At 43.6% G+C, this 24,975-nt stretch overlaps 2 protein-coding genes across 2 annotated transcripts in view; one reads left to right on the forward strand and one right to left on the reverse strand.

Moving 5' to 3' along the window:
• The window catches only part of lcor (ligand dependent nuclear receptor corepressor), a 43,811-nt gene extending 36,624 nt beyond the window's left edge, over positions 1-7,187 (reverse strand). Inside the window, exon 1 of the mRNA XM_019862638.1 lies at positions 7,001-7,187. Coding sequence (XP_019718197.1) covers positions 7,001-7,097 — 97 coding nt within the window. The 5' untranslated portion in view covers positions 7,098-7,187. The remainder of the gene's footprint in view (positions 1-7,000) is intronic.
• Positions 7,188-9,375: 2,188 nt separating this feature from the next.
• LOC109511532 (MORN repeat-containing protein 4-like) lies at positions 9,376-19,200 on the forward strand. Its single transcript, XM_019862694.1, has 5 exons — positions 9,376-10,186; positions 11,069-11,140; positions 16,966-17,080; positions 17,166-17,275; positions 18,533-19,200. The coding sequence occupies exons 2-5, from the start codon at positions 11,074-11,076 to the stop codon at positions 18,670-18,672; spliced, it is 432 nt and encodes a 143-aa protein (XP_019718253.1). The 5' UTR covers positions 9,376-10,186; positions 11,069-11,073; the 3' UTR covers positions 18,673-19,200.
• The last annotated feature ends 5,775 nt before the right edge of the window (positions 19,201-24,975 follow it).

Here is a 24,975-nt window from a genome sequence, read left to right on the forward strand (position 1 = left end):
TTTTTTTTTTTTTTTTGCATTTCCCAATGCGTTTGAGAAAAACCTATATTGAATGTTTGGCAGCATTTTCTGAAAACTTCTTGAGGTTTGTAAAAAGAATACTAACAATAATTTTGCTGTCCCCTCCTTCTCCAATGGATTTCAATGGGTGTCAATTATACATAGAACCTCGATATTCGTGGGGGGGTCGGGACCGGGCTAGCCTACGAAGAGCGGCTGTATTGCTGCCATGTATTTTTAAATTACTGGGGTTTTTTTTGTAAAACAAGAAACAAGAACATCAACATAGCACACATTCTTGACCAAATCCAAAACATAAGCACAATCCACCAAACAGCTGACCTTCAGCCTCCAAGAAACAAAACACACACACACACACACACACACACACACACTTTGTAGCGCACACCATGTCCCAAACTGGTTTTTGCACAGACACAGAAACACATGCACAGATGCATACACACAGGCACACACATCTTGATAATGATCAAAAGCAGTGGGGGAAAAAAAAGCAGCTCAAATATGAACTTCCATACAAAGGCGGCCTTTATTGGAAAAAAAAGGAATTCACTAAAAGGTGGGTGGGTCCAAGTCAACATTTTGTGTGTGTGTGTGTGTGTGTGTGTGTGTGTGTGTGTGTGTGTGTGTGCGCGCGCACATTTAGTCAAAATACTCCTAACCTCGCATGAGCTCACAAGGTGTCGATGTCCAAAAAAATAAGCCAACCAAATCCAGGCAGGGTTCACATAACTCACTAAACAAAAGGAGCACGAATACACATGCACGTACAAACACACCCACCCACACAATGGAAGGCTTAAATACATTTGGGGCAGAGGTGGCACATTGTGTACAAATTTTAAGGAAGCCAGAAACTAGGAGGTAGGCTGTCACTTCATTTTAGCATACAGTATACCCACGAGTTAGCAGGTATCGTGAGCATGTAGCATGAATCGCTCGTAGTTTGTGATTAGCATACAACACCCAGTTAGCGTGTTTCACAAACTGCCGTGGATCTTTTCCAATGGTTTCCAAATTTATATGTGTTTTACATGTAGATGACTGCAAGCGGGTGACAGCTGGTGCGTCGACTGTCAATGCTCATTAGCATATACCTGCTTGTTATGGAGTAGCATCTCAGATGTCCAGGCTAGTCTACAGGAAATGTACTATAGATAACTGTTAGCATGTAGCTTGTTAATAGCCGATTGTGTAGCTTCTTGTTACCGTGTCGCAGCTAGATTGTGGATGCCTGGCTGGATGTAAATGAGTACAGGTATAAGAATGGAGCGGTTAACATTTAACCTGTAGCTTTTCATTAGTTTAGAACTCCTTAACTAGCGTGCTAATGCTTATCTATATGTAGATGGCAATAAAAATGTGGTCGTTAGCATGTATCCTGTCACTTGTCAATGGCAGATTCTCAACAGAATGTAGCTTCACGTTAGCATGTAGCTGCCTGTTAACAGGCTGCAGTCTGGTTGGCACCTCCTCAAATGTGTACACAGATGCCCACATATATGTGTGTGTGTGTGTGTGTGTGTGTGTGTGTGTGTGTGTGTGCGCGCGCATATGTAATGACCAGTCAATGCTAAGATTTACAACGATTAGGACCCCACCCTAATTCATTCACCATGGACGTATTGTTTTTTTTTTTTTGTTTTTTTGTTTTTTTTTAAAGAAGCAGATGAGAGGGTGGCAAACGATTGTGAGGTTTGTGGGGTGGAGTTTGGTCCATCTGTGCATTTTGATGGAACGCATGAGGGGTGGGACTGGGGGGCAGGAGAAATTTTCTACCATTCATGAGATGGGCGGGGGGGGGGGGGGCTCGCCAACATGACATGCAAACAAATCTGGAATTCTACGGCGATGATAGAAATGTTCTCGAATTGAAGCCGAGGTTGTATGGTGGTTTTTAGCGTAATAGCTTAAAAGACTTCAAGCTAGCCTGTGAGCTGGCGAAACACAAAAATAAACAGAACCAACAGGGCACAAAAAAATGAACTCATTGATGTATTGCAACACTTGAGTTAATGCTCGTAAGCATGCGAGATTGCAAAAATTTAAACTAGCAAGTTAGCTTTTGGAAGACCCACCACATGAAAGCCAGAGTAGAGTAGCACAATAAACAAAAATGTCATTCAGGTTCTGAATGAACTCAGACTAGCTCATTGATACAACAAACGACAACAACAGACTCATTTATGTCCTATTCATGAAGTTGAGTGATCAAAGCCGAGCTAACATGCTCTGTACCATGTTAACTTTAAAGATTCAAAATAGAATGTTAGCTGATGCAACACACAATCCAATGAAACCGCAAAAGGGCAAACAATCATCGCAAATTGATTCCTGCACTGAGAAATAAGATGCTGGCTAAGTGAAAATGAGTTAGGATTCTCCTCGCATGCTAGGCCCATATAATACCGAACATTTTAGTTTGAAGGACCTCAGATGGCATTTTTACCCTGCGTCATCCACTCAACTCGGGAATGGAACCTGCGACCTGACCACAGGTTGGGAGCGAAGAACGCTCATTGCTGAGCTAAAAATACCGGGTCGCCAGCTCGTCGCCCAGAAGGCACTGGGGAGTGAGGTTTGCTGGTTTTGTTTTGACTGACATACAATCGCGCAACTCAAACTGACATCCGTTAAGAGTCAAACTAGCTGTTTAGCTTCTAACACACAAAAATTAAGCCGTCAGAGCACAAACTAACACAGTAGAATTTGCCTCTTCCTGCCACTTGGCTTAATAATTAACGTAGTGTGTTTTGGATGACATTTAGCTGCCGTCTTATCTGCTAATACTTTACGCTAAGTGTGTGTGCACAGTTCACACACACACACACACACACACACACACACACACACACACACACACACACACACACACACACACACACACACACAAGGCGTGAAACGACTGTTTAATTCAGTGTGAGGAGATGGGGAGGTGTTGAAGATCTAAAAATAAATAAATAAAATTGGAAAAAGAATGTGCAAATTACACGCTCACACACACACACACAAAACAAGGTGTCATGCGCACACAAGCCTATATTGTGACAACATGCGTTTTGTTGATTTGCATTTATTGCATTTAAAGTACTCATGCGTGTACAGACAACAAAATGTTGCGAGGGCATTTTCAAACGGTCCTGCAGCACAATAGCATCAATGCGGAATCATGTTACGGCACAAGGAAAACACTAAAAGCGTCTTTTCCATAACCTTTTCTGAGTTTTAAAATGTACGTGAGCCCCGTAACTGATGGAAAAATGCACCGTGGTTGTTTTACTTGATAAAGGGAAACTGAACCCTAACTTTTGATCGCCAAATTTTAAAACAAGCATACATTTTATATCATCACAAAATGGTTCTTTCATTATCATTTATTGAATAAGATTTAAACAGGATAATTAATCTACATAAGGGGGGCCTGGAGTTGGAGTTTTTTTGGACACTAATAAGTGAAACTATTTCAGTTTGTTGAAAATAAATCGCTGTCAACACTTGAGTCGCAAATTTGTTTCGGGCTGGCGGCATCAAAGGTAAGTGTGCAGATTCATTTTGGCCGATTAAACCGCTCATCGTTTTATTTATTGCTTTCCCCGCGGCACCAGAACTTTGAAAGGCAGTTCGCCAGCTGTCACGGCCCAATCTGCGCAGTCGCCGCTTCTGGCAGCTGCGTAGCCATGCGAGCCAGCCAGCAGACAAGCTGGGCGTGAAAGACTGCCCACCAAGAACTAGTCGCTGGCTGCTAACGCTTGCGAGCTGGCGCAGAATTACACAATTTTAAATCAATGACGGCAATTTATTTATTTATTTATTGTGTGCTTTAAATTAGAAACTGGACATGATTTTGGGATAATGGAGGTAGCAAAGGTATACGACGGCAATATAAAGCAGGATGTTAGAAGACCAAATTCAATCATATTGGAACAACAACAGAAATGCCACTTTTTCGAAATTTTGGCATTTTCAGCCTGTCAGCATCGGGACTAGATAGCATTTTCAGGCTGATGTTTTTTAGCAGTCTAGAACGTACGCGTGTTGGTAAATGTAAGGCATGGAAAAGTGGACCAAAATAGTTATTTTGCTTGTGAAGTAGCGTGGCATCATTTACACGTAAACAGCACCAATATAAGAAACAATGGCACTATTGTAAAAAGTGTCTATTTTAAGACAACCCACGTCCCGTTTGATTTTAGACTCTTCTGGTGGAGATAAATGGTAAAACCACCGAGATTTTTAGCCGTAGCATCATTTTTTAGCAATTACACATAAACAAGTGATGTCATTCAAAAAACATTTACAGCCATCTACAACTGCCATAATAACAGTACTGCGATTTCAGCAACGTTAAAAATGCCTTCATGCTAATGTAGAAGTTAGGTCATCAGTCAAGAGACACTTGCTGCAGCCCGAGAGAAGGCTCACGTCCGTTTGTTGAACAATCCGACCTGAGCTAACATGTAGCGCTCATCATTTGAGTACACGCGAACCTGCGCCTGGCCGCTAATTAGCCCTCAAAGCCACAAACATGTCAGCCCACAATCTCGGTTGATAAACGCAGGCTTAAAAGCTTTGAAAGCCACCACAGTCGTTGAGACTGGGAGAAAGAAAGGGAGATAAAAATGAAGGAGAGGGGACAAAAGGAGAAGGAAGGAATGATGGTTCGAACCGGCAGGTGAGCTGGGAATCCCAAAAGAAAGCGCTTCCACTTCTGGTGACACATATCCCAAATTGGGACACAAAACAGGAAGTAGGTCACTTGTTACATGGACAACTACCTCGAAGAGAAATAGCGTAGCATGGCACAGATTCCCTATACAGATATTGCCTTGTGTAATATCGATACAGGACGATTTGTTGCCTGTCAGGATGGAATCATTTCCCGGAAAGAGGGCCAGATGGCTGAAATGACTGATAGACTGATGAGACACAGCATATCATAGCTTCACAGCTCGCTAGATACAGTAGGTAAATATATCAGAGAACGTTGAATAGCATCGATAGCTTAGCTGAGCTAGATGGGTAGCTTGATACACATCTCCTGTGTGAATTATCACAGAAGTGACTTTCAGCTTTTTCCCTGTCAAGTGTCGCCACTATGAGTTACTTGCATGATTTGTTTAGCATTGTTTTTGTTTTGGGGTTTTTTCTCGCCAGACGCCCTTCCTGACACAACCCACCCATTTTTATGCAGGCTTGGGACCAGCTCGGAATTGTTGTAGTGATCAGGAATGGGCAACAAGCATGTGTGAAGGCTAATATTTGAGGCGAACGATGCTACCTTGTCATCTTCCACTTTTTTATATTTAAAGAGGTATATGTTCCGTGGGTGGATGGACGGAGGGACAGTTAAATAACAAGATAGCCGAGCCTAGAATTACCCAAAAAAAAAAGTAGACAGCTGAACTGAAAACTCAATAAAGCCCGGTCGGTGTTGCAAATGAGACGACAGCACAACAGATACCGATACAACAACACATAGCTAAGCTAGTTAGGTAAGGCATAGCATTTTAGAAACCGGAGCATAGATAGAGAAAAATAGTTACAGGTATAATATAGCACGACTAAAGGAAATTTGTAGTTTTAAAGGGAACTAGTAGTTAATACACCTATATATATATATATATATATACACATAGATAGATAAATAGATAGATAGATAGATATATATCTATAGATATATATATCTATATATCTATAGATATATAGATATATATAGATAGATATTTATATCTATCTATCTATATAGATATATATATAGCACAGTGTGGATCCAGAATATCTTCCCTTTGGGTTTCTAGCATCGATGGAGAGATAGACAGACATGTAATAATAGCATAGCATAATTTAGCATGGTAAATATGGACTTGAATAATTTTGTGAAGGAAATGTCAGCCACACACTAAAGCTATATCCAAAGTGAACATATATACGGCATGTAAATACGTACTTTGTCATGAAAGACCAACACGTGTTTGAAATGATCAATATATGTGATGCATTTCATTGAAAGATGCTTTCAGATACCATGTGCACCCCATGGAATAAATACATGAACTGTACAATGATGAGGAATTAAAGTGACATTCTTCGTGGAGATCACTCCCTCCTCATCCTCATCATCCTCTCACAAGGAGCTTTGCTGGCTAAAAATCTGCTGGGAAGAAGGAGCCGAGTGGTCCCTAAGTAGGTGACGGTTCAATGCACAACATCTGGACACTGCTGCTCCAAAAAAAAAAAAAAAACTCAAACCCCCCCCCGCCAATGCCGCCTGTACCGCACTCCCGCTTCCCGCTCGGGGACGCCGTAAAAGGCGGATTAGGCCGGCGAGGTCGTGGGATCACCGGCGGAGTGGACGATAATCTTGACATAACATCGGGACGGCTGGATGTAACCGGATTAAAACGCCAGCTAATGAAATACACTAGAAATGGAGGTTGAGGCGAGGGAGGAGGACCAGGAAAGGGGGAGGGTGAGGTGGGGTGGGGGGGGGGGGTCAAAATAAAAACAAAAGAATACAGCAACAACAATGAAGAAACACTTCAAACTGCGCATAATAATAATAATATCTCTTGACATTCCCAGCGCAGCAATGCGCGCTCCCAAAAGCCCATTAAGAAGAGGGGAGTGAAGGAGGTGGGTGGGGGTCATGTTTGGAAATCGCGAGCGCGCACGTCCTCCTCCCTCGAACCAAAAAGGCCGGCCGGTGCGCGGGCACGCGGACACAGTGGCCACGCTGATTGGCCGAGGCGCGGCTCCGGGAGAGCACGTGACGCCCACGATAAATAAACAGCTCGGGAACCAAACGCTTTCGAATGAAAATTTCAAAAAGAACACGGGAAAACGACTCGACCCCTTTGACGGCAACACGACCACACGTTGCGAAAGTTCCCGAGCGTCCGCTTGACGCGCACGCAGACAAACACGATGACAGCTCCGCCGAGTCGCTTGCCCACACTCGCGCAATTCCAAGCGAGCTTACCTACACAGTGAATGAGTTTGTGCCTCCACGAGTCAAGCTCCTGCCGAAAGCCGCGCCTCTCTAGTGTGCATTGCTGCCGCTTGCACAGACTCGCCATTTTCTGTTGGCCCCTCCCGTGGGCGCGCACATACTGCTGGGCGCGCGCGTCACCCTCGCTCGCTCGCTCGCTCGTTCTTGTGACGCTGGGTGGAGTGAGATGTGAGTGGACGGGACTGCAGCATCCCCCCTTTCTATACCTCCCTCTCTCCCTCTCTCTCTTTCGTCCCACCCAACCAGCAGAAAATACAACCACCCTCCCTTCCTCGCTCCCAGTTTCCACCCCTCCCTCCCAGCATCTCTGCAACCATTGGTCGTCCTCAGGGATGGATGTCTCTCTCTCTCTCTCTCTCTGTTTTTATATTGTGTATGCGTACCAAACGTGGCCTGGCTTAGAGGGGCCGATGTGTGTCAAAGGGCGCGGGTGCCGGCGGATTTAAAGCGTTGACAAGGCGCATTGTTAGCGCTGCACCGCATGTAAATAAACAGTGGCTTGCATATAAAGAGGGGTTGTTTTGGGGTTGTTGCCGCCATGGCTGTGGTTGGATATGCGAATGGCCTTTCAAAAGTGTGGTTCCGACATCACACCATGGGACTTTCCTTGTTTTTATTTGGGTCTTTAAAGTCGAGATAATGAGGGCAAAAATGGAGTTGACCCGAACCGCAAAAAGCAGCTAAAAATGCTGTAATGTGCATGCCAGGCCACTACTTGGTGATGTCACATTTCCACAGCGCATTAAGTCACCAATAACGCACAAATATCAGCACTTTTGCCTCGCTAGTAACATGCAATTCTCTTGGTAGTATGCCCAAATTGTCCTCCTTGTACTGACAAAGTGCAGAGTTGTACTAGTCCAAGAACCTTAAGATAGATATGATTGATAAGGAATAACCACTTAAACAGCATTTCATACGCACGCTAATGATTGCTTACCTTGCCGCTGAGTCCTTTGCGCCGCGTCTCCAATTTGCTGCAGCGCTCCGTTTCCTTCCTGCCCGCAGTCCATGCTTGAGTGTGATCCATCGGCGTCATATGTGGCAAATATGATCCCCCCACGACCCACCCCCCACTTTCGATTTTCATTGAAATGGCCCCTCGGTCTCTGTCTGGGTTGAATTCATACATTTGTGACATTCACACTAATGCGGCAATTTAGCCAATTAAAGTATTACTAACTTCTCTTCTAAAGGATTAAACGGCCCCTTTTGTTAATGGCTTAAAGTGCTTAAATAATCACATTAGACTCAACGCTTGCTTCTTCTCTGGTTTTCGTCAATCTGGAGGATGTCGTATTAGGGTTACAGAGGGAGAAAAAAACAGGTTGTTAGCCATGACACCTTTTAATTTTTCAAATGACCAACTGAATATGGATGTTTCGTGTGGATTTATTATTAAATATTATTATTATTATTAATATTACTCATACTCTGTACTAACAGTAAGTAATGGTACAGACTTGTCAACAAACAAAAACAACAACAAAATCTTGTGCCGTTTTAGCTACATTTGAACAGTATCATTTCATGTGGAAAATTCTCCTGACTCGGCATCCATTGCAGCTTCTTTATTCTGGAACAGAAATCCCACCAACTGCGTCCTTCACTAATAATTACCACGGAGTATAAAATACCAGTTTTAATAACTTGGCATAATGGGAAAAAAAATAAGTGCTCATACTGAGAAGGAAGAAATACTGATTTGAATAAAAACGTTTTCTCATAGCTTTGCTAACATTGTGTAATGACTAGCAAACAAAAGAAAAATGTGAAATTGACAAATAACTTTCTTAATGCTAGATGATGGTGGTTTTTAGGCTAATATAATGCACAACATATTCACCACCAATTATTTCTTTTTTTGAATAAGGCCATGTATGGGGAACAAAGCCTAATCGGTTGCCCTCATTGTTCATGCTACCTGTTTTACATTACACTAATAAAATGTTTTTTGTTTCTTTTTGAGACCCCAACATGTCAATTGCAGTTGACATTATAGCTCTCTCTATTTACATCTTTTTCACATCATGTCTTCACCTGTGCAAATGGGAGCTGGCCTGTTTTGACAATGTAAGGAGTAGAATGTTCAGACACTTGTAACATTTTCTAATTCGCTTAACCTCACCTGAACTGGTTGCCAGCCAATTGCAGGGCGCACATAGGCGAACAACAATTTGCGTTCACCATCACACTGAAGGGACAATTTAGCGTGTTCCAATAGCCTGCCATCCATGTTTTGGGAATGTGTAAGGAAACCGGAGTAACTGAAGAAAACCCACGCAGGCTCGGGGAGAACATGCACACTCCACACAGGAAGGCGGGAGCCGGAACCTGCACCTCTGCCCTGTGACCAGGATGTGCTAACCAGTTGCTAAAACATCATTAGAAAATTAACAATGCAAGTTACGTATAGAGCCTGCAAATGTTCTACAGATACAAAGTAGTTTCTTACTTGCTGCCACTGGACTGTACTGCTTTCCCTTTGTGTGCGTGTTTTTGGGCAAAGAACTCCACACTTGGGGAAATAATAATCACTAGCCTGCCTTAATTTATTCCCAGGAAGTCAGTGCTTTCTAATTTCGGTCACCTTGCTGGTTTAAAAGAAAAAAAAAACCTTGGTCAGCTTTTTAGTGAATTGAGGCAGAGGCCATAGGGCTGTTATTTTGAACGTCCACGCCATCTTGTCACAGGCTCTGCCGCAGCTGCCCCGCTACTAAATCAAGTTCCATAAAAACCTACCAAAAAAAAAAAAACGCGGTCCTAATCACCAAATTGAAACGCGAAATGGCACCGTGTCATTAAAAGGGGGAAAGCTCGCCGCCCTTTTGTAATTCTGCCGCACATAAAAAGCGGCAAGGGCAAACGTTTTAAAGACGAGAGCACTCCTGCTAATTAAGTCGTTGAACCCGTTGCCCTCGACAAATATGTCGGGACTCGCGACGCGCAGCAGTCAGAATCCAGCCAATCGGAGCGCAGTTTGAATCACAGCGCGCGGCGCACCAATCTGGACGCGGCACCTTGGCGCTGCTTTGACAGGACTTCCGGGGGGGAAAGTGTCGGCGAAGGAAAGGCTAATTTGTCACCGCGAGCAGCTGATCTGTCGGCGCTGTGCTCAGCGATGTAGACAACCGAGTTCGCTGTTTTATCGAACAGGTAAAACCGTTATTTTTGTTCCCCGTGCGTGTATTTGTGTGTGTTTTGATTGGGGGCTGGCAGTCCCGATGCCGGCAGGATGACAGGGATCCGGGCGCCGTTACTGTGGCAACATTCGATGGCGCGGAGACACTCCTCCTCCTACTTCTTCTCCTCCTCCTCCTCCTCCTCCGCTTCCCCTTTTCAGCTCATCACACATCAGCAACAAACAATGGCACTTAACAAACAATAACGTTTAATGTGTCCTTCTAGCTCTGGTAGTGACAATGAAACAAAAAAGGGTGTAAAAAAAAAAATGTAAAAAAAACAAAACGTCTTACATCAGTGCCACTGTAGGGTCAGCACCGTTTCATTTAGCATGCAAACAATGCAAAAAAAAAACCCCAATAAAACAACATTATGGATCCATGCAATGCCAGCAAGATCGACTCTGCTGGCCTAAACATGATCAGAAACATTACCGAAATGTACAACATAAATGCAGTTTGTTCCATTAAATTAATTTTGTTGTGTTTGATTTGGCTGCACTGCTTCCAGTATGTGAATGTGGATTTTTTTATTTATTTATTTTGTCCAAGCAGAATTCTACATGTTACCGCGTCAATCGAAAAGCTTGTTTCTCCAGATGGAACATTGAAAATAGGTATCGTGGTGACCCAGGTCACTTCGACTGTTAGCAAACGGATCTTTTCTCTAAGCAATCAGATTTTACATTCGTCTTTCACCGGGCCAGAGCACTAGCTTGGGCTGTCACAATCGGATATTTTTAGAATCAATGATTCCATCGATTAATCAGATAAAAATGTGTGTGTGTGTGTGTGTGTGTGTGTGTGTGTGTGTGTGTGTGTGTGTGCGCGCGCATGCGTGCGTGCGTGTGTACAGGATCCATGACCCTGACACGAGGTTCCTTCACATACTCAAGCGGCGAGGAATACCACGGGGAATGGCGAGAAGGCAAGGAAGGCGAACGTTGGAATGCGCGGCGCAAACGCATCTGTTGCATGATAGCCCAGCTCAACTTCATCATTGTCTTCATCATCACAGTCACACTACACGCATGATGATGAAGACGCTTCATGCGTGTGTAGGTCATGTTTTTTTTCCCCCATGTGCTGAAGCAAGCGCTTTGTGGCAAGGAGGCCTGGAGGTCGAGCTGAGAGAGTCATGTCATGTCATGTCATGTATGGTTACAAGAACATACCAGATCACTCAGTCAGCATGTACTATTCCCCCTCCCGGACCCTCCTGTGACTAATGTTTCTGTTTTAAGTCCTGTCTGATGTGACCATATATTGACGTTAGCTCCTTTTGAAGAAAGAATAGGAAAAATATTTGTTTCCAATGTCGACCATTCCAGTAGCGATTGGTCGTGGTTGTCACTCAGTGTGAAAGAACAAGTTTCCTTGAAGAAGACGTGAAGGCAATAAGCGAGGAATACGCACCTGGACTCGCCATCACGCCACCTCAGCCCGAATTTCTCCTTGCAGGTTTTTGTTGTTGTTATTGTTGTTTAAACACTTTGGGCCAAGGTTCAATACGCCCGCCAAGGCGGCGAAGGGTGAACATATGCTCGCGGCCGCGTCAGCAAGCAAACAGTGGCGACTGCTTTGGCTGCCCTGTCCTCTTTGTTTTCACTACACAACATTCTGTAGACAATAACAACAAAAACGTTGAAGCAGCTGCTTGGCAACCGTTGAGGTATTGAAGTAGTTTGGGTGGTCAAAAAACACCCAAAAAAAGGCTGTCCTACGAAAACAAAGCTGTATGTTTCAGAGAAAGATGTAATCTTGAAAGCATAAAATTTTTTTTGTTTTTGTTTTTTTTGAGAATACAGTTCAAAATCTTAGAATATATGCCTCTACATATTTTTTTAAGGATCTCTTTAGTCAGCGTCTCCATGAAATAAGGAAATCGAGGAGTGTTGCCTCATACCACCAAAACATTTCTACCTCCTCGCGACTCTGTCGATATGAGATGATAAAATAAATCCCCTACACACAGGACCATATTTACTTCCGTAAACAGCGGGCCACATGACGTCGACGCGTTGCCTTCACATTAGAAGTCACATTTATTTTTGCAACGCAAACAACGACATAAAAAGATTGGATTTTGCAAAAAAATAGGAATTGGGCATCACACCCTGCAGGGTGAACATAGCCATCATGGCACAGTCGAGAATTAATACATTGACAAGAAAAAATATATTTACAGGAATAAATACCTAGTTTTGGAATTAAAAAACGTGAACATATTTGGAGATTAAAGTCAAATCTTTTTAAGTCCCAGTTCTAGAAGAATGGCCTGATATTATGAGAGCGAAAAAAAAGATTTGTGTATACAGTATTTTCCAGAGATACAGTAGTATTATATTTTTGAGGTGAACTGTAGTCATTTTAATAGAATAAAGTTATAATTAGTCCAAGCTATTGACTGGGAATGGTATTGCGATTCCCCCCCCCCCCCAAAAAAAATTAATAAGTGCGGTGTTGAATAATTCAGCGGGTGATCAGGTTACAGGAAGTAGGTCACCAATCATCCATGACAGCCGGAAGGCTTTTTAAACACCCACTCGCACGTTTAGCATCCGCAATTAGCCAGTGACTGCGACCAAAAGGAGCTGAACTGCGGATTATGTCCCGACTGGACGGATCAAGTCCGAGCACAGGACATTATCCGCGGATAATCTGTCACTCAAACCCACACTCCAGCAATCAAAATAAAACACAATTTTTATGACCGTCACAAATTGTGAAGAATACCAAAATCTGTTCCCAACTGACTTAGTGCCACAAACAAAGAAAAACAAAAACACTAACAACTGAATCTTGTCTAAAATCCTCAGTGGCATCCAACTTCAGAGGTCCCAGTGTGTATAAGATAAGATAAGATAAGATAAGAAAACCTTGTCAGAGGTCCCAGTGTGTATGAATCATAATAAATTCAGGTTGTTTTCAATAAATATATTTTTTGTAATCTGTAAACTGAACCGTGCTTGGTTCATTTTCGCACCCCTCAGAACAAAAAAACTGTCTTGAATTGTCTTCTGTGCAGAGATGCACCGCACTAATGGTCAGTCATTTATTTCGTCAACTAGTAGGCGTGAGTAAACCAGTCATCTATATTGGTTAGTTAGTCACTCAATTAGTTAGTCAGCGAGACCATTAAACCGGTCTCCCACTTAGCGATACGCGAACGTCGCGAATGTTGATTTTGCGTCAGGGTCCGCTCAAGGCCGCCAATGGTCGCAAAGACGCTCGCCGGGCATTTGCACACAGTTTTCCTAATCGCAAAGAAGCTTTGAACACTTGCTCGCGACCGCTAAAACTGGTGCCCAACGTGTTGGCGACCGTCAACGGACCCTTTGCCAAGCTTCACCGCTCAGTGGGAGACAGGCTTTCGTCGGCAAGTGAGCTACCCAGTCCGTCGGTCAGTTGGTTAGCTCAAAGCGAGTCTGTGCCAGTGAGTCGGTCCGTATTTAGCTAGCCAGTAGATCAGTTGGCTAGTCAGTCAGTCCCTTTCTCGGTGAGTCAGTCTTTCAGTACAGTTTGTTAGTGACTGAGTCTGTTTGTCAGTTTGCTGGACTCGTGTTCGGGAATTCACCAAAATGGAGTCCCATCTGGACAGATCACGCTGAACGGCAAAAATCTTGACTCTTTGTCATTTGGTTGTAAAACCACCCCCAGGGTTGGAGCCCCCACTCCACCCAGGAAGTGCCTCCTGGTTTTTCTTAAAGCCGCCATTAGCCTTGAAATACTTAACTGGTGTAGGGTTTGCATACACACGCTAATATGTGTGATGTATACTGTATACATTCACGTGTTTGAGAAGAGCAAAGCCATCCGGACTTAGTTTGTCCAAATCTCTGGTCCAAATCACCCGCTAAGATTAAAGAGTGAAGCGCACTCTTCTGACAGATGGAGCGTTAATTTACTTCGCCATTAGCAAACTGGCTGGCCGCTATAAAGCCGCTGACAACGCCGACAACCCACCCCCCCTTGCTCCCTCCCGACCCCGTCAGCCACCTTTTCCTATCCGCCCCCTAAACGCCACTAAATCACATTCCTCACTTAGAACTCCTGCGAGGAACCCGAAGCCACTTATCGGCCTCGTTTGCTAACGAGAAGTGCTCGCTGCTCTCATGCACCCGCTGGGAATATTCAAATGTGAAATGAGACCTCGGAATATTCACATGACGGAAGGGAGAAAGAAAAAAAAGCGCACATGAGCTGGCTTTCTTCTCAAGTCCTTCATCACACGCCATCCAATCCCGCCTTGATCTAAACACCAAAAAAAAAAAAAAAAACGCATTTGAACCGTGCCTCCTTTTTCACGGCAAAGCCGCAAACTCATCTTCTTTGATGCCATCCTCCACCCACGTGCAATCACCGAAACGCGAGATTTTCCCAATTTTGCATTAGTATGCTACTATTTGGGGATGAGTTTGATGAATTCCCGAGTTTGTGTAACCTACTGGCTGATTAATAAACCAACTGAGTAACGAGTAACACGATGACCGACTACCTGACTGTCCTGCTAATAAATGAACGAACTAACTAAATGAGTGACTGACCAACTTATCAACTTACAGGCTGAGTGATTGACTTCTATTACATGACTAAGGACTCATATTTAAACAGACCAATGAACCAACCAACTGACTAGCTGACCAACTAACTTCCAAGCTTCATGACTAACATGACTTCATTTGAGTGACTGACAGAGTCAAACTAATTGGTTGACCAACCAATAGAGGTAACGCTACTAAGCAACTGACTCACAAACACATAGTTTAGCCCATCTGTCAAGTATACAGTTGTGAGAAGAATTCCCTTGTAGGACTTTGTCAAAGTACGAAGCCTTGAAATTGCACAAAATGGCTGACTTCCTGTTCAATTTTGGCCAAGGCGGGACCCGGCCAAATATTAGTGTTGCTAGCATGGTGCTAGCTGTAGCAAGCCAACGGGGGGGAGGGGGGGGGCGCCAAATATTGCCAGAATTACCTCTGGGGACATGATTATTTGAAGTTTAAAGAACCTGTACCCAAAACTGAGCACAAAGTCAGCCATTTTGGTTTGAAGCAGACATTTTGCGGTATATTCCTTCGACAGATGCCGAACAAGGAATTCATCCAAAAAAGGACAAATCGGTAACTGATATCCTGGACAGATTGTAATGTGGTACAGACTCTGGTGCTCAAGTTTGAGGATCATTTTCGAGGTCTCCCTGCAAAAGGGAATGCCCTTTCCAACTGCCGTTGTCAGGAATCTTCTCAAAAGCTATACTGGTTGTCAGCTTTGGAGTTTTTGTCTTTGGTGTCACTCAGCCGTGACGTCTTACGACCAAAGCTCGCGTTGGCCTAGCTGGCGCCCACGCACGCCAGCCGTGACAAAGTGGTTTTGTCAGCGGCGCACCGCGGGGACGTCATCCGGGACAGCTCGGAGACCGCCATGACAGGAGGTGTCACTCTGGCGGGATTTCACCGCTCAAATCCGACAGACAAATAAAAACAAAACAAAAAAATATCATGATACAATTCATCTTTGCTCAGGAAGAAGGCGTCGTCGAGTTTATTAGCGTTTATGAAACACGCTTCTAAAAATAATCTCCAGTGATGTCAGAACGAAAACACTGTCTTGATCATCCACATCACGTCGACTTTCATTTCCATTTGTGCACTTATGATTTTCATTTTTCCTTTCGTGACTTTTTTCTTGTGTTTCTTTTCCGCGTTTACAGTCGAGTAGAGTCTGAATGGATTGTTTAGAATAAAAAAATTGAGCTCCTGAAGCCCCATTTTGCCTCGCAACACGGAATTTGGTACACACATCTATCGTGAGTCGACCCACTCAAAAGTGTCAAGTGGCCATGTTTGAAAAGACACGGGAAGTGAGCCGTTTTGGCTAGAAGTGGACATTTTAAGCACATTTTGGCCACTTTTTCGGGATCCTTTAAAGACCACCCCTAAGGGATTTTTGTGATTGCTACGACAAAATTGAGACCACATACTGTGTACAAGACTGATAAACCATGAAACGTGACTTCTTTTGACTTCTGGACATTGTGGGCAGGGGCTACGTCACCAGTGTGAAAATTTTGCCTTGGTTGGATAATTTAAAACTCAGCCTCCGAAGCCAGTTTGACTCTGTAACATGGAAATTTGGTGGACGTGTACAGTCAATACACCCACGCAAAGTCTCAGGAAGCCATGCGTGAAAAGATACCGAAAGTCTGCCATTCTGTTTTGAAGCTCCTTTTTCAGCAGTCCTTAGTTTCAAAGTCCAACTCTTCCTAGAAATTTTGTCTGATTGCTCCCACGTAATTGGACTGATAACGCAAAATTGTGAAACATTTGACTTTTGGACTTGCATGTGGGCGTGAAAGCAGCATTCGATGAGGTGAACAGTTCCGTTTGTTTCAGTGTGTTTTTTTTTTTGTTTGTTTTTTTTTTTGTTTTAATTAAAGTCACCTAACTACATGAAATTTAATATAGTGCACCTTTGGGTCATGAGTAGACCCACAAAAAAAATGTCTCAAAAAGCCATGCCTGAAAAAACACTGCATGTCAACCGTTTTGATTGGAAGCAGATCTTTTAAAGTCACTTTGGATGTTTTTCAAGAGGTCATTCAGTTTTGAAAGTTTATCTTGTGGTCGAATTTTTTTTATTAAATTTGGGTTGTTTTTTTTTTTTTTAATTCGTCCCCGGAAGCCAGTCTATCATGAGCGGACCCACAAACGTTTGCAGGCGATAACCATCACAGAGTATTTCTTCTCGCAGGTCTGCGTCACGGCCGCGGCCAGCTGACTTTCAGCAACGGAACGTGCTACACGGGCCAGTTTGAGAACGGGCTCTTCAACGGCTGCGGCGTGCTGGTCTTCGCCGACGGTTCCAAGTCCGCCTTTGACGCCTCCCGCATGTTGTGAGAACTATTTCGGATATCGGTCATTGAATGTCGAATGTTTTCTGGTGCTGTTCAGGTATGAAGGAGAGTTCGTGCAGGGCAAGTTTCAGGGCGCCGGCGTCTTTACGCGATTCGATGGGATGACGTTCGAGGGCGACTTTCGGAGCGGATGTGTGAAAGGTTCCGGTAAGATGAGCCTCTTTCACATTACCCCCGCACCCCCCTAATTGTTTTTAAACGCTGTTTTGTGCAAAGGCTAAATAGAGTGGTCGCATCAGAAGCATAATACGGGTCTTTTTTCACACTGGCCATCAAAATCGCACTTTTCCCAGTCCCGTGTGTAAGGTACCATAATGACGGGGTGAAGTCGACTGCTGCTCAAAGCCAAAAGGAAACAAGCAGTCAATAGGTGTGTTTTCCTTCTTTTTTTAGGAGTGGCCAAATGTGGAGCCCGAAATGATGTCTCGGGGTTAAACATTAATGTGGTGTTTGGCTAACATTTAACCGAAATGCTTGCGTCGCTGACTCAAGTCCACTTGTTGTGATGTGGCACGCGTGCACTATGGCTGCCGAACAAAAACATTAAAAACTAAATCGACAAAAAAATTAAAAAATAAAAAGGCGGGGGGGGGGGTCTGATCCAGATCTGATCCAGATTGCAATATAAATGTAATGTGAACGTTTACTTGACATGATCAAATAGTGGTCATTTGGTGTGGAGTTTGCATTTTTATATGAATTGTGATGAAAAATGACAATCCGAAGCCCCTCTCCAGCTTGTTTTACATGCCCACACCCCCACCTCCAATTCAAATAGTCTGTAATCGTTAACAGGCTTCTGGAAAGCTTGCTGATGAGCTCATCACTTCACTTAGGTGCATTTAAAAGAGGATGGGACCTTTGAGGACTGGACTTGGGCAGCCCCGATTTAGAGTTTTTGTTTGTATGCGGAATTTCATTCTCCTACCTCAGAAGAAATTCGGAATCTGGAGTCAATTGGACCTCAAGGCAAATGATTGAGTCTTGGCTCAGGTATTTGAGTGCCATTGTGGTTTGAGCTCCACGGCTGACAGCTAAAAAATGAATAAATAAATAAATAAATAGCTTGTTAGACACTGCACGTGCCTTTAGGAGGCGGGCCCTGGTGCTTCTGTGCGCGAGTGCCTGCGTGCGAGTTGTGGTCGACAGCAGCTCCTGCATGAGTGTGCTCAATGTGTGAAGTGTTTTTTTTTTTAACCCATCCCATGACCTTTGATCAACGTCTGACAAGTGCACCGACTGCTGCTCTCCTTTCCCTCATTTGAGGGCATTCCAATAAACAAGTAGAACCCACTTAAAAATTGTGTTAGCGCAACCGGTGAATATAGCACAAAGGAACACTGTCCCGGCGTGTTGACCGAAAGTGGCCTCAAAGTGGTTTTAAAATATGCGTGTCCCCCACAGGACTGTTGACGTTTGTGGACGGCGGCGGCGTCCATGAGGGCGTCTTTGAGAGCAGCCAGTTGATGAGACGGGGGAACAGTCAGGTGGCGGTCCAGAAGGCTCAGGCAGCCGCCGCCAAGGCCCGTGGCCTGGCAATGTGACGCCGACCACCACCGCACGGTCGCATCCCCCCCCCCCCCTCGTCTGTTTCCACGACGATTGCGACCACGGCAACTGTCTATGTTGCAGTTTGTTTTTGGTTTAGCGTCACTGATGCTGGATCAGTCGGACGCTTACGCGGTGGTGCTAACACGTTTTGCGCTCTGCTTAACCTGAGACCAGTCAACAATTCAAAAGTGCATTCAGAGGTGGGTGGGGGTGGGGGTGGGGGGTTTCCACGGCAACTCAGAAACAAAATGCGTTGACATCCGTCCGAAACACTGCGGCGCCATCGACCGATTCAATCGCTAAACACTGTGACTCAGTTGCTGTGTTTGCCGGTCTTATATTTGCAACAAAAAACGCCAGAGTGTCCACTGGGTTTTCAAATGTCTTCGACCTTGTGTTTCAAAACTCACATCGATGAAGGCGATTCATGGAATTTTGCGCGAACCCTCCACGCGAACAAAGCCACGCTCGGAAACCCATGCCTTAAAAAAAATAATAATAATAATTAAAAAAAACATCAAGTCTGCAATTATGGTTCAAAGAGGCCCTTTTAAACATCATTTGGCCAATTTTTCCTCAAGGTTTCTCAAAGATAAATTCCTTCTAGATTTGTTTTTTTCGGTCCCGACTGCTCCCAATTTTGAAGCACTTCTACTCAACCCTAAATTGCCAACCATTTTGCTTTTCGTCAATATTAACGCCTTCAAATTCTGACCTTAGTTTTAAGTCATTCAAATGCCATCACGGAGTGTTTCTATCCACTGTCTAAACCTGCAACTAGCCAAGAAATGCTAATGCTAACAAAAGTTGCTGTCCACCAATGCAGAACTCTCAATGGTGCGCCTCAACCAATGTCGCGGTGCCCTTTCAGCCTTCGGTCCGATCCTGGACCAGCCGCCATCAATGACTTCCGCCTTCCTCAGTGCCGACGGCCGCCCGCTGCCGTGCCAGGATCAGTGACTCATAAATTAAGGATACGAATGTCTTCTTCAACTACGACCGCTCCGAGTCAGCACTTCGGATTGAGTCGTGCTAGCTTGACTTGCTAGCACCCTACCTTGTGAGTTTTTACTTTTTTTTTCTTTTTTTTTTTTAATGGGACAATTAAATGCCCTTGCATGTGGGCAAGGAGAGCGACATCGCTGTTGCACTTTCAAGGATTTTTTTTTTTTAAGCGGAGTAAAAACTCACACTGAACTGTGACGCCAGTTTCTGATGTCACTGACGAGGCCACACCCCTCCTTCTAGTTACACATCCAAAAGACGACTACTCCAGTAATTTTACATTATGATACTAGTTGGGTTTTTTTTAATGGATGCTCTTTTTTATTATTTTTCTGACATTTTATATGTTGCAGTGCTTGTTTTCTTCAAACGTAAAAAAAAAAAATGTCAATGCATTCCAGTTGGGGGGGGGGGGTCATTATCGGTATCGTCCGTCCATGTTTCACTGTATTTGTTTTGAATTCATGTCATATTCAGGACACATTTTGAGCTTGAGCATCAACGAAGGTTCTCTTACTTTCTGTGCTTAGTTGTGACGCTAACGAAGCGGGCAATGAGTTGCAGTGAAGTCGACGTGCCCGCCGGGATTGGTGCACATTCGGTCGTTGTGCGTGGGTGGAGTGCGCGTGGGGTGTTAAACAGCAAATGGAGTCAATTGTCAGTTCTGATTATCTGTGAGCCTGTTTAATTTGGGATGTACTTTGTATTTGTGCGCGCGCCTGTGTGTGTGTGTGGGGGGGGGGGGGTCAATCGCACTTTGTTTTAATTGGCTCTGGGATCAGAGCCCTGCCGACTGTTACTCTTAAACGCCACTCGTGTCGCTCCATTTGTGCTTATCGGCGTCGCGCGCGCGTGTTTTGTGCGTTACACAACCGCCACTCGTCGAGGGCCACAAGAACCCTTTCAAAGCACCTTCAAGCCACTTCACGGCATCCAAACAAAAGAGAATAGATGGGAGTGGGACATTCCGGATGTTTCTCTTGGAGGCGGGGGGGTGTTCTCTCATCAACACCAAAAGAATGCTGGGCTGAGGCCAAATGGGAGGTTAGCTAAAACTATCTTCATGTTGCTTTAAATATAATTACAAAATGACTTAAAAAAAAAAACAAAAAACGATATTTATTTCACATAAAAAGTATTTGTTAAACGCTCAGCGGTTCCTTTTCGCTTTTAAACTAATTTGAGTCTTTCATGGACCTCACATGTTTCCCGGTATGTATTTTGGAGTTTTAGAAATTTCAATTAAAAGCCGTCAACATGTTTGCCAAATGCAAAAATATGCCAGACAGCCTTGAGAGTCCAGAGAGTGCAGTGGGGGAGGGGGGGCATTAAATCATTTAAATCACTGCCGCACTCTTTACATACTTTGAGCTTTATTTAATGAAAAGGACTCAAATGAATCGAATCGACGACGCTGGCTGCCGCCTCTCTCCCGAATGAGAAATGTGAAGAAGCGATTTTAATTGGAAGACACCCAAAGAAAGATGCTGAAATGAGAAACGCTGTGACAAATCAAAGGGCGAGGCATCTTTAAAAAAAAAAAAAAAAAAAAACACAAACACAAAAAGACTTCCTTAGGGCAAAAGTCAAAAGTCTTTGGGATCAAATATTAACTTTGGTCAAGGTTTGACTCGGAGGAATTTGGAGCTTGACAAAAGTCTGCGTGGATGGAAGAAGACGGCGCTCCGAGGGACATTCCAGGTGCTCTGACGTCCAACGTGAACTAAGGGCACCTTCTGCATCAATTGCACTTTTTAATCAGATGTCACAAATTCACAGCACAAAATCGCCTTTGTTGCATGCGCTTAAAATATGTAAAACGACCGGAAAGCAAGTGTTAACACATTTTGTGTGTGTGTGTGTGTTTGGGGGAGGAGGGGGGCATTTTTATAAAAACTGAAAATGTGATGATTTTACTGATCTAAGGTTTGTTTTATGTCAAAACACTGTGGAGAAATGAAAACAAAAATAAAGAAAATGCGAGATGGTTAAATTAAATCTTTGTCAAGAATGAATTCACATTTCAAAAACCGTTTTGGTTGTTTGTGTCAGTCAGAAGGGCCTGAAGAAATGTGTAAAGAAAAAACTGTCAAACCCCCCCAATATTTTTGCATTGAATGTATTTTTCAATTGTTTTTTTTTTTTAAGTTGCACGTTTTGTCGACAAATGCTTTTTGACATTTTTTGGGGTGTGAAATCTGTCAAAATGTCAAGAGAAATTTTTGTATTTTAAAGTAACTTTTGGTTGTCATCCGAGCAAAGTTTTACTTCCTTTCCTACGTATCATCTTTTTTTTTTTTTTTAAAGAAAAACTGCATTTCAGAGGAAAAAAAAGTTCTACGATAAGTCTGATCGTCCGCACTCGCTTTGCAAGAATGTTGTTTTGTCCTCCCCCCCAGACCTTGTATGTACAACAACGACAAAAAAAAAATATTTTGGGTTGTTTTTCCGGAAAAAAAAAAGAAACACTTGACAATGGTGGAAATAAAGTAGGGGATGAGCTGCGGGAAGAGCCACATAAAAACAAAGCATTTCTATTCTTTTGGGTTACTGTGCGACCTCAAACACACACACACACACACACACACACACACACACACTCGTGAAGAGCACATGGAGGATTTTGAAGTGGGATCAAACTGCCTGGCAGGTCGAGCGAGTTTTTTTTTTTTTTTGCAGCGCACGGCTGTCAACGAACGCGTCCCCTCCACCCAAGTACTTTCTCTCCCCCCACCCTCGGCCAGTGTCACTTAAATAGCTTTAAGGTGTGTTTGGGTTGGACTTTCACCTCCTCCTCCTGCGTTTCCCCGGCAACCATCCAGATTTGCCTTTCATTTGTATCATCTCCATCCAGAGTGCGGCGCTTTAGCTTGGCCATGGCGCAGCCTGTTGCCATGGCGAACTGTTTAAATATCAGCCGCACATCAGATTCTTATTCATATTATGCCTCCAACGGATGTGTCTGCGTGTGCGGGGATGTGTGTGTGAACGTGTGTGTTGCTGTTGTTTGCAAGATTCGAAATAACTTTTTTTTTTTTCCGTGGGAGCAGTTTTGCTAATCATTGACTTCATTTGAGGACAATTTTCCAATTCTGAGGTGCATTTTTTTTTTATAGATTAAAGGGGAAGTCAAGTCCTTTTTTTTCCCTTTACAGTAATCGATATTGACATTGCATTTGTGGAATATGAATTAAGCAGCAAAATGAATCCTTTAACTTTTTTTTTAATCCATTTTACGGGGCAGCCATTTTATTTGCGAACGTCACATGACCAAACCCAACGAACAAATGTGTGATAATTGGTTGTTGCTTCAGCCCTGCGGCACTACGATCTCATTTTCAGTTGACGGCAGGTTAGCTTAGCGATGAGCATGGCTTCTCCGTCTTTCGTCATCATTCGTGAGAACGAGGATTGCTGAGCACTTCTGCGATGTGATACTATGGTAGGTGACGCGAGCGTGTTAATCCACGCGCGTGCATCCGGCCCAGCGAAGTGTTTTTGGGACCGTTTCGGCTGATCGAAAAATCGTCCTTTTCCGTCTCACTTAGTTTTGCTCCTTTGTGTGACTTGACGAGGCACAAAGTGCACGATTTGACTCGCAATGTACAACGCGCAAACGCCTTGTCTGTTTTGTTTCTGCGTGCAGCCGTGTCTTCGTTTTTGTGTTTTGTTTGGTTTTTGATCGTGTTCGAGGGAGTGTGTGTGTGTGTGTGTGTGTGTGTGTGTGTGTGTGTGTGTGTGTGTGTGTGTGTGTGCGTGCGCATTTGAGCGAGTCCACAAAAGAGACGCTCCCCGAGTCCCAAATGTCTTTTTCTTCTTTTTTCCTTCTTCATTTTGTTAATCCGTCTCCACGGGGAGGACGTGGCTATTTTTATGCTTCTTCCGTAACAACGAGGGAGAGAGTCAAGAGAGGCGGTGCGGAGGAAGCCGTTTTTGTGTCATCTTCTTGGGGGAGCTTCCCAAAAGATTTTCATTTTTTTTTTACCCGTTTGGAGAGGACGTACTCACGTGCATGCTGATAAGACGCAATAAAAATGAAATGTGAAACCAACACACACACACACACACACACACACACTATTTATGTATCCATGACTTTATAGGAATACCGAGTCACATGTTCAATTTGCACTTAAAACGGCGTCGCTTCCCCCATGGGGCTGCTTTAATTTGCCGCTTTTATTTTAATCTACATCTCACTGTCGCGCACGCTGCAGGCGTGATGATGGAGGTGCATGTGTAAATATGGTAAGAGGAGGATGGCATGGGAAGGGGAGGGATGGGATGGGGCTAGCACCAGGAGAATCATTTGCATATCCAACATTTGGAAGAAGCCTCACTTTGATACTCTCATCTTCCAGCTTTGAGGCGCCTCAAGCCTCTGATAACGCATTTTTTATATGTAAGTGTGTGCGTGTGTGTGTAATATTTTTTTAATGGTCTCCATCTTTTTTTTTTTGTGGGAAGGGGAGGGATGGGATGGGGCTAGCACCAGGAGAATCATTTGCATATCCAACATTTGGAAGAAGCCTCACTTTGATACTCTCATCTTCCAGCTTTGAGGCGCCTCAAGCCTCTGATAACGCATTTTTTATATGTAAGTGTGTGCGTGTGTGTGTAATATTTTTTTAATGGTCTCCATCTTTTTTTTTTTGACACAGTAAACCAAATAATTTTTCCAAGTCATTTATGTGACGCTGAAGAAATTCCCTCAACCTGTCATAAAGCATGTTTAATATTTAAAAAGTAATCACAGGCGTCACTATATTAACATGATCAAATATGTCGTTCAAAAATGGTCATCGTGAGCGGTATTTATTTGCTTTTTTTTAATCTAGTAAGTTCACTTTTCAAGATAGTGAGCGCGGACGGAACCTTGACGGTGGTAGTCCATTTGTTTTTGTTTTTTTAAACACGAGATGATGCCACTCTTCCGTAAATTTAATACAATACTCCCAAAATTATTTCATTTTCTGTTATCAATGGAAAATAAAATAAATTAACTTAAAAAAAAAATCCACTTTAAAACGTAACTACACAAAAATTGACACGACGCCATGTTTTAATGTTGTTGCCATTCTTCTCCACCGATTGGCTGAGCGCAGTCACATGGTACACTGGACAGTGTGCCTCTTTTCAAAGTCTTGTTAAATTTCTGCCCCCCCCCAAAAAAAAAACACTTTGACATGATCGCTTTTTAGACCTTTTTTTAAATGTGCGACTGACAACATTTTTTTTGTATAAGATGACATGTAATGAGCCATTGATCGATCGAGATTAATTTGATGTTT

Source organism: Hippocampus comes, unplaced genomic scaffold (genome assembly GCF_001891065.2).
Source record: "Hippocampus comes isolate QL1 unplaced genomic scaffold, H_comes_QL1_v1.1 scaffold7, whole genome shotgun sequence".
Classification (NCBI taxonomy): Eukaryota; Metazoa; Chordata; class Actinopteri; order Syngnathiformes; family Syngnathidae; genus Hippocampus; species Hippocampus comes.